At 41.8% G+C, this 12,798-nt stretch overlaps 1 protein-coding gene across 5 annotated transcripts in view; it reads left to right on the plus strand.

Moving 5' to 3' along the window:
* The window catches only part of USP22 (ubiquitin specific peptidase 22), a 113,554-nt gene extending 101,190 nt beyond the window's left edge, over positions 1-12,364 (plus strand). For all 5 annotated transcript variants that reach the window (XM_075436396.1, XM_075436397.1, XM_075436400.1 and 2 more), the window contains 6 exons: positions 230-388; positions 2,610-2,736; positions 5,562-5,653; positions 7,108-7,170; positions 9,095-9,244; positions 11,750-12,364. In XM_075436396.1, the coding sequence (XP_075292511.1) occupies positions 230-388; positions 2,610-2,736; positions 5,562-5,653; positions 7,108-7,170; positions 9,095-9,244; positions 11,750-11,792 (634 nt within the window). In that variant the 3' untranslated portion in view covers positions 11,793-12,364. The remainder of the gene's footprint in view (positions 1-229; positions 389-2,609; positions 2,737-5,561; positions 5,654-7,107; positions 7,171-9,094; positions 9,245-11,749) is intronic.
* Positions 12,365-12,798: the final 434 nt, after the last annotated feature.

Raw genomic sequence — 12,798 nt, forward strand, 5'->3', positions numbered from 1 at the left:
ACATCAGATGCGTTTTCTAAAACACAAGGCTTTTAAATGTTCAGAAGAACAGTGAGCTGTGAGGAAACATTCTGGAGTAACTGCATTTTCTGTCATCTTTGAGTGCCCTCTAGGGGTGATGTAGATCCTATAGATCTTAAAGGTAGGTATCTGGTGTGCACCCTATAATGAGAGAGACTGTTAATTTTACTTCCTTTACACATGTATTAAACTGCTTTCTTTTTCACAGTGGCGTTTCCACAACGATAGACCCGTTTTGGGACATCAGTTTGGATTTGCCAGGCTCCTCCACCCCGTTCTGGCCACTGAGTCCGGGGAGTGATGGCAGTGTCGTAAATGGGGAAAGCCATGTATCAGGCACCACCACTCTCACAGACTGCTTGCGAAGGTATGAAATGAGACTAATACACTTTTGGCCAGTTAAAAAGAATTTGGCTTCATTCTGTTCTCCAGGTGGCACTGAGCAATGGGAGTAAGTGATGCTTTATCATGGCATTATCCTCAAACAGCATTTTTATACATACTTTAGGTTTTTGCATAAGAGCAAGTGAGATGATAAAGAAAGCTTAGAGAAACAGCAGGCCTAACAATAAGCAATCAAAATCAGTTGCCATACGTGCAAGAAGGAAATAATTTTTCACATTGGCTGCTGCCAGGCAACGTGGTATTACATGATTGAAACCACTAGTGTACGTCTCCATGTTCTTGGTTGTGTCAGCTAAGCAAGCACATAAAAAGAGTTCACAATGTGTTTAATATTTGTCTAAATCATGACACCAAGTAAAAATCTGATTTTACTCTAAGCAGAGCTGAGGGTCTGCTACTGTCAGCTTAGTTGCGGGAATAGCATTAAGAATTAAAGGAATGGGGCTTTCAAAAAGAAAAGATAATTCTGAGCAGGAGACTTAGGTATTTTGGAAACTGGAGAGAATGTCATGGCTTCATACACAGTTAACTCGGATCTTCTAGCAGATCTGAAAGTCATTCTCTTGTGGCAAATGCAGATATTAGTCGAGGGTACCTGTCTGAGGAGATTACCTGTAGCCTGGGGCAAAGCTAATCCTCCTGAAATAAAATTTGATAGCCTCTGACTTCTGATTTCTAACCACTTTAATACTTTTAAAGATCAAGAATTTTGAGAAAACAAGGGAATTGGTGTAGATGAGAAATTGCTGATGCAGGAATGCACCAAGAGGCAAAACCAGTTGAATTTTGGGGATTTTGGTGATTTTCTTCAACATGGGGATTAGTAGAATCAGAGAGAGATAATGATAGGGAAGGAAAAACATCCAGGTTCAAAGATACCCTCCAAGAGTGTGGATTTTGGAAAGAAGCTGAACTCTAATGGATAAAGAGGATGGCTCTAGGTTGTACCCAAAAATTAGCAAGCAAGTTGAATATTCTATTCAGACAAGGAAGGTGTGTAACTTCATTTCAACCAGTATGGCCATGCAACTTGAAGCTGGCTTGAAGGAAGGATTGAGCAGGAATGTGACAAAAACCCAGAAACGTGTAGGCACTCCTGACAACAATAACAACGAATTTGTAAGCCTTTATACAGACTTGAGAGAAGAAAAAACAAAATCCAAAACCAGAGAATGGTGGTACATAGGCTGGGTGAAGGAAATCTTGTCAATCAAACAAGAGAGGAGACCAGGAGGTCGTGATGATGATTTAATGCTGGAGGATGCATTGGCTATAAACAGAATGAGGCAAGGTAGAGGTAGTGACGAGCTGATACCACGTTGCCCTCATGTGCTTACTGTCTGCATTAATGTAAAATGTTCAATTGCATTTCAAAATACTTCATCTCAAAAATTCTAGTTGTAAAGCAGCTTCTGGGGAGATGGTTTATTTGCCCCGTGGAAGTCTAAGCTTGGAGGAAAAGACTTCGCAGTCCATCCTCCTAGCCTTTTCTGTGCTGACAGTTTCTGAAAAACTGAGAGATATTTTGCTGTAGTGTGCTGTGAGAACATAGAGGTAGTATATTTTCTCTAAGCAGTTCCCTATTCTGTAATGGTCTCTTCCTATAGCTCCCTTGAGTGGTTCTGTCTGAAAATTTTGAAAGAGATTTTTCTGGTTGTCAACACTTGGGTTTTCTTGGAAGATATCTGTATTTTGAAAAGAACTTCATGTTTACAGCCCTTTCCATCTCACTGCTTTGATCCTGGCCCAGGTGGGCTACAAGCTAGAAGTGTCCTGCAGACTAGCACGCAGCTGAGCACAGAAGTTCTGTCATCTTGCTTCCGAGCTTCCATATATCAGTGTTTTTGTTTTTGAAAACAAAAGATCTTTGCTTTCTGTATGAAAATTGGCTGTCCTGTTCTGGGAGATGAACTAACATTTAACTCCTTTCTCAGACACTGATGCATTTCGGTGCAATGTTCCTAAGTAGAGCAATGCTAAAGGCCAAGTTTGGGTATCTGAACCATAGCACTTTACATTATTGTAGGTATTGGGTTTTTTCAAAATGACATTTAAAAGCCATGAACTCTGTCTCTTGTGGTGCCAGTGACCCACAAGTAAGTGTAAAAGAGATGTTTTCAGCATGTGTGGAAAATCGTCTGATCGTTTTGTGCATCCCTTTGCTTTTTAATTTTTTTTTTCAGGTTTACAAGGCCAGAACATCTAGGAAGCAGTGCCAAAATCAAATGTAGTGGTTGCCATAGCTACCAGGAATCTACCAAACAACTCACTATGAAGAAGTTACCCATTGTGGCCTGTTTTCATCTCAAAGTAAGTTCACAGGGGGCAGACAGAGCAGAGGACGTATATTCCTCTCCGAGAGGATGAGTTAAACTCCTGGACATATCTTCTGGCTTTCACTGGCTAATCTTTTATGATACAAATTAATATAAAGAACAGCTTGCATGCCCAGCTAGGTTTTCTGTTAAGATAGCATTACATTATCTATAATGTAGCTTTGCAGTATGTCTGTGCGAACCCAACTCATCAGAATCCATAAACAAAGTAAAAGGCTAGTGCAGTACCTGAAGCAGCGTAGAAACTGATCTCCAATAACACTCATCCTGCATGGTGAAATTTATACCCTATGCTTCTACTGGAAGAATGCCACAGAGGAACTCTGTGTTGGAGGAAAAGCATGAAAAAATCGGTTGCAGTGGAGAAGGCTTCTTGTATCTTTCCAACTGATGTAGTTTTCAACATTTCCAATCCAGATTATGTCAGATGCAGTGATGGGAGATAATGTCATAGTTGGTGCCCTCAGGTAGTTTAGTCCTGTACAATTTATGTCTTAAATATAAAGAATATGATGGTGGTGCAAAGTAGGCAGCTATCGCAGAAGATGAAGGTCGTTCTGTGTCAAGAGGCAAGAGGTCCTTGAAAAGTGATGCCACAGGCCTTTGTAGAAGCAGCCACCGTAGTAATTTAACTGCATCCTTGATCTGCTTGAGCTTTTCAGATGCAGACCTCGAAGGTCTTGAGTGTCCCCTGGAAAAGAATGACAAAGTCCTCTCATTGCTAGGCAGCAACTGATATCACTGGCTGCAGCTCTTACTATGACCACTGTTTCAAGAAACTGCTTATCTGATGATGATACTGATGTCAAATAAGCTACATAATGAAAACTAGCATTTTACCTATGACCGTGGTGACTGGAAACGGATCTTAAAACGACAGCCTATATGTTGTGTACAAATGAAGGCTTGTATTGCTTCTCTTTCCAGCTGGGGAGTGGTGACTTGAAAGAACACACGCTCCAGAGACTGTTCAGTTGTTCAGTTCTTGCATGGTTTCTAGGCTTTGAACTTTGGTAAAACAGCCAGGTAACTTTAATAGTGTTGGAATTAGACCTTTATCTCATAGCTGTCATGGCAAAGTGCGGGCTGGACTTTGCTGTAGCATGCACGCAGGTTTTCTGGTTTATTTTCCAGTAGCCCTCCAAGCTAGGTCAGAATATTCATACTGGAAAATCGTAATAATCTGTGTAGCTATAGTGTCATGGTCTCACTGAGCAAGTCACGGACTGTATTCAAGAAATGGTTGTAGTTTGGAATTGTTTAATTACATAGCAACTCTGTGTCCAGCATAGCGGCAATTTAAAACTTATGTTCAAAATCTGGCTTGTACAAAAGCTTGTTAATGAAATGCAGAGGTCTTGATGTGAAAACAGAATGTCACAGGAAGGTCTATATTTGTGAGAAAAGATTGATTCTGCTTTCTACTGGAAAAAAAAGTGCTACAGGTGGAAAGATTTGCCTCTTCTGTAACTTACAGGACTTTTCAGACTGTTTGGAACAATCGTGCCTTCAGATGTTCACCCCCATATACCAGCAGTTCTTCAGTCGCATCTTGAGCATTAACCAAGATGATACACGATATTACATGCTAAAGATACTAGCCTGGCTGGAGTAGATAGTAGCACAGTTCCCTTGTTGTTCTTTGGCTGTTTGTGGTCTTCATGAAGAGCATTCTTGCATGACTGACTTGGAGGTTTCAGGAGTGCTTGGCTGGCTGCTTGGCTTTTGGGGCGGGTTTTGGGGGTGTTGGGCTCTTGGGGTTTTTTAAATTTTAATTTTAATGCAGAGTGGTTGGCACAACATACCTGGGTGATTCTGCTCTTTGGGCAAGGCAATGTGAATGTGCCCAACCCCTTACCTACACTCTGTTCCTACATTCTGTTGTCCAGAATGACTGAAGATTTCTTTTTTTTTTTTAATAAATTACTACTCCTCAGTGATTGTGTTGTCCTGTTCATGCAAAATGCAAATTTCATTTCACGTGTTAAAGCAAAATAGAAACCCAAAAGATAAGAATTACAGAAGTCTGAGCTTTTCACGTCTGGATCTGTTGCTAGGGAATTGTTACGGCACCACAATTGGAAAATAATTAACTTGAAGTGTAAATAGAGCAGGATTTTGAGAAATGGGGAGAGAAGCTGCCTTTAAATAGAAGCTCATTCATCTCTTCGTGGTATTTGTTCCTGTTTCCATTTAAAGTTCAGTTGAGAAGGTGAGGAGAGGATGGTGGGTATTGCAGGCTCCTTTTGGTGGAGGGACAAGGCTTTTTTATCATATTCTATTTTTGCCTTGATTTGAATTGGTATTCCTGTGTAGGCTTGACTCCTGTCACTTGGGGTGATTGGATGGGTGGATTAAGTGTGTGAATCTGATGGCAAGCTCTCGTTGTTGCCTGTTTTGTGTGCTAGTGTAGGCAGCAGCCATCTATGTGAATAGTGTGTAGTACAAATGAACACTGGTTTGGGTAAAGGCTGTGTGTGCTGTCTCTGTTTAATACATTTTTTTCTTAATGTCAGTTGGCAATAAGTTTGTATGTATAGATATTAAGGTAAATACTCTAATCAATATTGTCTTTTTTGCCCCCACAAATTGTGGTTTATTTTCCTGGTAGAAATGTGTTAGCATTTATGTGGGGGTTCCCAGCCCAGACAGTTGGTAGAAAAAATCGGGGGATGTGTCTGGATACTGACTGCTAATAGACTTCCGTGTTGTTGTTCTTAAGCTTAGGACATTTATAAAAGACAGAAAACTTAGCCTTTCTCTAAAGAAAAAAACCCAATTCTTCTACTTTGTCTCCAGCGGTTTGAACACTCAGCCAAACTGAGGCGAAAGATCACTACGTATGTCTCGTTTCCGCTGGAGCTGGACATGACACCATTCATGGCTTCCAGGTGTGTACCAAATTCAAACTCCCCCAAAGACCTGGACAGAACTGTTTACCAGTTCATACATGTGCAGCATGAAACAGGAACATCCTTGAATCAAGGTTATAGAACAGTATGTATAATGATACTTCTGCTGTAAGCTTCTCCTTGAAATGTGCATCTTTTCTAAACTAATTTTTAGATAAACTGTTGTTTTGTGTGCCAGAAAAGGCTTAATATTTAAATTTTTTTAAATTAATGTATGTAATGTTTCTGGTTGCATGTTAAACTTGTAGGCTCAGATCCATTGTGCCGTCCCATCACCCGAGTGCCCACCCACCAGTCATCTCGTGTAATCAGGCAGACTAGACATAATCTAATGCCTAACCTGGTGTTTCTCGAGTTATAAAAATCCTTCCTCTTTGTTCCTGCACACATACAAATCTGTGGTTTTTTGTTTTGTACCCTCAGCTTTTGTTTAGAGAGTGCTGCAAGCAGAAAAACCATAGTCCAGATTAAAATAGATATTTCTAGCAGGTATTTAAACAGGAACAGCAGGACTTCTCCCACCTCCCAGGTTTGTTGAAGACATGACATTTATATAAATATACCTTTATGAAAGGAACTTAATCGGCTCAGTTAACGAGTATTTGTCAGGTATTCTATTCAAATATACAAGAGGATATTCCAGTTTAATTTATATCTGAAGCGATGCAGAAAGCCCCAAAACATGTCACCTCTTAACACAGGGGCTCTATTTGATGCTAAAATTTTACTAGTAATTTCAAGGTTTGCCTCCCCCTCCGCCCCCCGCCCGAGAAAAGCAGACACTTCTGCCAGGAGAGAAAGGAAAGCCCTGAAGCTCTGCTAAATAGTGTTATATTAAGAATATGGTTTATTCCAGTATATTCTGGAGATTTTGAGACTTTCCTGTTCCTCTGTGGTGAATTCTCGGTGGATGGAACAGGCTCTGCTGATGAAAGGTATCAAGCCTAATGGAATATAGATGGGATAATCAGCAGGCATAACTCAGTAATCTGAATTTCATCAACTATGAAATCAACAGCATAATCCTATTGCTGCTGTCAAAACACAAAATGAATTTACAAGTCAGGCCAGGATGATTGACCCATCACAGGATAAAGGACTGATGTAATTAGATGTTTTTCCAGGTTTAAAATACAAATCTTTTCTTAACCTGTTTTTAAGCTTTCTGGATAGGACATTTGATGTAAACAGATCTGTATTTGCAGCACTGAAGCCTTGACCAGGAGGAGAAATGGTGTTTCTTATGTAGCATTGCTGTGAGAACAAATAAAGCATCTTTAGCATCCTAATCAGCAGCCCTTCTCTGCTGCTAAGCAGCATTGTGCTTTTGAATAAGGATCTGGATTCGGCAGACAGGCTGTGTGTGTCATGTAAAACCTGTTTTCTGGGAAGCCACTGCTTGCAGTGACTGGATTTTTGTGTGTGTGTTGCAGTAAAGAGAGCAGAATGAACGGGCAGTACCAGCAGCCGACGGACAGTCTAAACAATGATAATAAGTAAGTGGTACATTCCATGACTTCTGTTGTGAAAGGTAGTTGGCTTCTAGAAGGAGACACACAGTCTGCTGTATATCCCGCAGTGCGAAGCACATTACCATGTTTGACAGCGCAGTAAGTCTGAACTGTTGCAAAGTAAAGCTTCCTTCACTAAATTGCCTACCCTTTCGTGGTTTTATGGCAGCTGACTTTCAGATCTGAAGGGGATAACCCCAGCAATCAGTCTATGAATAAAATGAAAAGCTATGGTTACAGTAATAAAAGGGATGGGTGTTTCCTTTGAATAATCCTATTTTTATTGCAATAGCAAAGGGAGTTCCGGAGGACCAAAAGAAAGTTTATAGAACACTGACACTCGAAGTCCCAAATAGATGGCCCCAGTAATTCCGGGGTCTCTTGGTCAGGCATTGATTCCAGTCAGAATAAATGGCAGGCTGATACGGGACTTGCTCAATGATACAAAGGGAGGGTAGTGGAAACCAATATCCGTAGCTTTATGAGAATAGAGATGGTCACACAAACCTTGTCTTTTTTTTTTTTTAATAAGGTTACAATGTTGGTTACGAAAGTCATGTGCTGATGTTGTGTATTATTTAAATTCTTCAGGGCACTTCATTTGGCATTCAAAGTTGCGTTAAACTGGAATCACACAATAGATTTAAAAACTAGCAAATTAGGTCTTAGTGCAGTGGTCATACAAGCAGGTATCAGGCAGGTGTTACGGGTGGTCCTATAGCACTTGATTCATTAGGCGTGTGGTGTTTAATAGTGTTAGCAAAGATCTGAAAGAAAACGCAGCTGATTGCTTTTGAGCTTTGCACATGACTTAAGTTGGAGAAGTTGTTAACAATGAAGAGCGTTAGGTGATGACAGCAGAGGCATCTGGGCTGCTTGGTAAGCTGGGTGCCAGTAAACAGGGCAATCCTGGAAAGCTCCATCTAGGACTGCAGAGTGGTGTCCCTCCTGGCTGGGTTAAAGGACTCCGCTAGCAAGAGGGTGACGTTACAAATCAGTGGCTCTGTAGGCAGTCGACTGAATAGGTGTCTTGTTGCAGCACCACCGTGTCCAAAGAGCTCTGTGAATTTTGAACATAAGTAGAACAATATCAAGTGAGATTAGAGAGGTTGTTTCACCATTGTGCAGATGTGCTTGTATCCCAGTTTGAGGACAGCATTTAAGAAAGGGTTAAAGAGAGTGGAGAACATTTGAAAATGAGCTGCAAGTGTGTTTAAGACTGGAAACAAAGTTTTACCGTAGAACAAAAGACCCAAGGACTTCAGTCTTCTCCTTTTTAAGAAAAGGGAAAAAAATTAAGAACAACTTGATCAGTCTACAAGTATCTTTCTTTGGAACAGAGATGTGTCTGCTAGTTTTCAGGCTATCAGGCAAATGCACAGCAGCATCTGAAAGCTGCAAGTTGAGGCTGAATATATTCAGTGTTTCAAAATAGGTACACACTTTCCAGATTAAGGACAATTAATCAGTACTGCAATTTATCACTAGAAATATTTAAGATTAGCTATATTTAAGGTTACCTCCTTCCCCATCCCTCAAATGCATTTTGCTAGTTCACTTGAGTTGCTAATTTGGGGAAATAGAAGATCAGACCAGATAATCAGTGGTCCTCTTCAGGAATGTGTCAATATTGATCTGTTTTAGAAGAAAAATATTTGGAAGCCAGTATTGATAAGGCTGACAGCTGTCATCAGACTGGAGTCTCACAGTAATAGCAAGACAAAAAAAAATGCAGTTATTTTCCCTGGTCAAGGATGCCCTCTTCCCAGTTAATGTTAGGAGGTTGTGTTTTATTCATGAGTCAGATCCTTTACTATTGCTGTACGTGTTTATGGACACAAGCTTCTGTCTAAAATGTCAGGTTTTTCCCTTTTTGATGCGCTTACTCGTTAACTCTTTTCTGTACCAGGTATTCCTTGTTTGCAGTAGTTAATCACCAGGGAACCTTGGAGAGTGGGCACTATACCAGCTTCATCCGGCAGCACAAGGACCAGTGGTTCAAGTGTGATGATGCCATTATCACCAAGGCTAGCATTAAGGATGTGCTAGACAGTGAAGGGTAAGTTGTGAACTGGAAACGGAAAAGGAAGGGAAACTTTGATCTTTGGGTATTCCTTACTTTTGGTTAAAAGACCCTTTCGTCAGAGAGACTTAATTACTCCCTTTGAATATCTGATATCTCTGTGTACGTATCAGTGCTTCAGAATGTTGCTTTATAATCCTGGATTTGTTGAAGGAAGAAGAGGGGAAGGCCAAGGTCGTCAGCTGACTCTGCGGTGTCTGTAGCTGGTGCTCGTGTCCACAGAATCACAGAATGGTCGGGGCTGGAAGGGCCCTCTGTGGGTCATCCAGTCGAACCCTCCTGCCGAAGCAGGATCACCTACAGCAGGCTGCACAGGACCGCGTCCAGGGGGGTCTTGAATATCTCCAGAGAAGTAGACTCCACAGCCTCCCTGGGCAGCCTGTGCCAGTGCTCCGTCACCCTCAGAGGGAAGAAGTTCTTCCTCATCTTCAGACGGAACTTCCTCTGCTTCAGTTCGTGCCCGTTGTCCCTTGTCCTGTCACTGGGCACCACTGAAAAGAGCTTGGCCCCATCCTCCTGACACCCACCCTTTTAGATATTGATAAGCATATATTAGGTCCCCTCGCAGCCTTCTCTTCTTTGGGCTGAACAAGCACACCTCCCTCAGCCTCTCCTCGTAGGAGAGATGCTCCAGGCCCCTCACCATCCTCGTAGCCCTCCGCTGGACTCTCTCCAGTAGCTCCTCATCTTTCTTGAACTGGGGAGCCCAGAACTGGACAGAGTACTCCAAATGGGGCCTCACTAGGGCAGAGTAGAGGGGAAGGGGAACCTCCCTCGACCTGCTGGCCACACTCCTCCTAATGCATCCCTCGCCCACCCCAGCCTCCCCCCGGACGCGTACTCACTGCTGGCCAAGACTGTACTGCTGATGGAAGGGACTCTGAAAACCAGGGTGGTGTGGTCGCCCTGTGTAGGAGCAGGGGTGTTCCAACAGTTTACCTCCATGACACAATCCAGTCTTTGTCTGCAGAACCTCTGGATTACTAAGAGTGCAAAAGATTTGAAGAAAAGCCATTAAGAAAATACTGTGCAGCAGAGTGGCAAGGCTGTATGGGAGGCTGGTATAGAACACGAGCTGTTTTTTAGCTCATGGCTTCGAACTGATTGCAGATTGACATTATGGTTTCAGATAATTGCATTAGGCAAGTACTGGGAGTGCAGAGCAGTACTTGGCAAGGGAAGCAGCTTGGTATTCCTCATCTGAGGGAAGCATTCGGGACTGATACATGTTTCAAGAATAAGGTAACTTACAATCTGATGTCTTCATTTTACATTTTCAACTATGGACTTGGTAGTGGAAAGATAAGCCTGTATTGTTCTTGTTTTAATTTTCCTGGCGTTTCCACTGATTGCTGCAGGCACAGATGTTCAGTTAGTAGTTTTTTTAACAGATTTTCCCATTTTCTCAATTTTTTTGAACTTCAGCCAGGAAGTAAAAAAATCTAACCTATAATACCTGAATTTTAGTGTTAAGTGATTTGACAAAGTAACTTCTGTTTTGAGGTCAGCAGAAAAATGAATTTGTTTTTCTTCAATAACAAGTGGCTAGCTCTGGTCCTCAGTGGGGTGTGTGTGGAAGAAACTGCCACAGGCAAGGAGGAGAGAATATGCAACGCAACTGCCACCCATCCGTCTCGTTAGAGGCTGGTTTGAGCTCTGATCCATTTTTCCTGGGTCAGATAAAGGCTGACACTGATCGGCCTTGTATAAGGGAAGCTCCGTAGGGTGTGAGATGGAACGATAATAATTGGAAAGTCTCAAAAGCGCTTTGAAGCGTTTTGAGAGAGTCACGCAGTGACCCTGTCAGTGTGTGGTGTATAAAGGGCGTGTAGAGATGAGTCTGCTTCCCTCTGACGTGTAACTGCTTGAGGGCTGGGCTCTGCTATGTAGCAGTACACAGAAAGTAATTAAGGGCAGGAAGAATTTCATCCTGTTAAAACACCAGATTTGAGTACAGATTGAGACATGAGATATTGGAATTGGATTGGATGGGGACACAGGAGTTTTCACCCACGTGCCTGGTTCTTCGTTTTGCTTCTCTAACAGTAAATGGCAGGCAGTTTGCAATAATCCAGAGTGTCTGATGCTTTGGTAATGTGACTCTAAAGCAACAGTTGCACCTTAAGGCATCGCAGTTGTATTTTGTGTCATGGTAGTGTTAAAGGGGTGCTGTCTATGTGGGCACCAACACGGTGTGATCTTCCGGGGCTTTCAGGTTCTAAATAGATTGTAGAACAGAAGGGTTTGAGCATTTGATGTACAAGTGTTCAGGTTCCTGAGTTGCTGCTAAAACGGTTTCAGCTGGCTTCCCCCCTCCTCATCCATGGTTACTGCAGGGAACTGGCATGTCTCTGGAATCGCTTCAAATTGAAAAGAAAACTGAAATTAATAGTCCTCATTTTTTATCATTACATCAATGGAAATACTAATCTGCTCCGACACACAGCAGAAAGCTGAAACTGTACCTCTGCTTTCTTGCAGATATTTGCTGTTCTATCACAAACAGTTCCTGGAGTATGAATAGCCTTATCCAGCAGCTTGGCAGATACAAACAAGGAAGAAAATAAGCAAGCCTTCTGAATCGACACACAAACCTACCTGAAATGAAAAGACCCTTTAAAAAACAACTAGCACTGAGCTGTAACAGGACCTACTTGACACTGACTCAAAGCCCGGCGGAGTAAGAAATGAACAATGTCCAGCGTGTATGCAGTCCCGCAAGGACAGAAAGGGGGCAAAAAAGAGGCTGCAGTCAGTCACTTAACAGAGGAAATATAAAATGAAAAGAATGCTCTGGGTGGGGGAAATGGGAGCAGAGGAGTCCAGGCACTGGTGCATCTCCTATGTTCCTCCAAAATGTGTGTGGGAAGGCAAAGGGTTGTACCCTCATCTCCATAAAGCATCTTCTCCATTTGGTGCTTCAGCTCCAACGACCAATCATATAACAGTTAAGATTAAAAATCCAAGCCCATTTTTTATGCCTATGGGTCTGAAAGCAGTAGAGTGGAGGAGGAGGGGATGACACAACTAAAGGACTTTGCAAGTATCTTTTTATTTGTGAATTTTAGTTATTAAATAAATACAGTATGAAACTATTAGGCTCTCTTTTTTCAACAACCGTATAAGAAATCCTGGATTGTGGAACTGAAGCTACAGTACTAAGACAGGTTTTCAAGCATGCCTGCTTGCACAGGTAATGTTTAATGCCATCGGACTGCTCATCAAAAGCATCAGCACAGATTCTTTTCTGTTTGAGCCCTTTTTTTGTTTTGTTTTCTATAAATAGCTATTTTCTTAATTTTTTTTCCTTTTATTCCCTTTTTTCACGAGAATGAAATTCATAAATGCAACCATCAGTAAAAATGAATGAATTGGCGTGTTTATACTGTAAGAGTGGTCTTGGTTCTTTTTTTAAGGTCTTATGAATAAGTTTGAATTTCTCGAAATTGCTTGTTTCGTTGTTGCTGGTTTTGGTTTGTTTTTCCCCCTGCTGCCTTCCGAAGGCAGACGTACGATACGTGGAAGAACCT

The sequence above is a fragment of the Opisthocomus hoazin genome, chromosome 15, assembly GCF_030867145.1.
Source record: "Opisthocomus hoazin isolate bOpiHoa1 chromosome 15, bOpiHoa1.hap1, whole genome shotgun sequence".
Lineage (NCBI taxonomy): Eukaryota > Metazoa > Chordata > Aves > Opisthocomiformes > Opisthocomidae > Opisthocomus > Opisthocomus hoazin.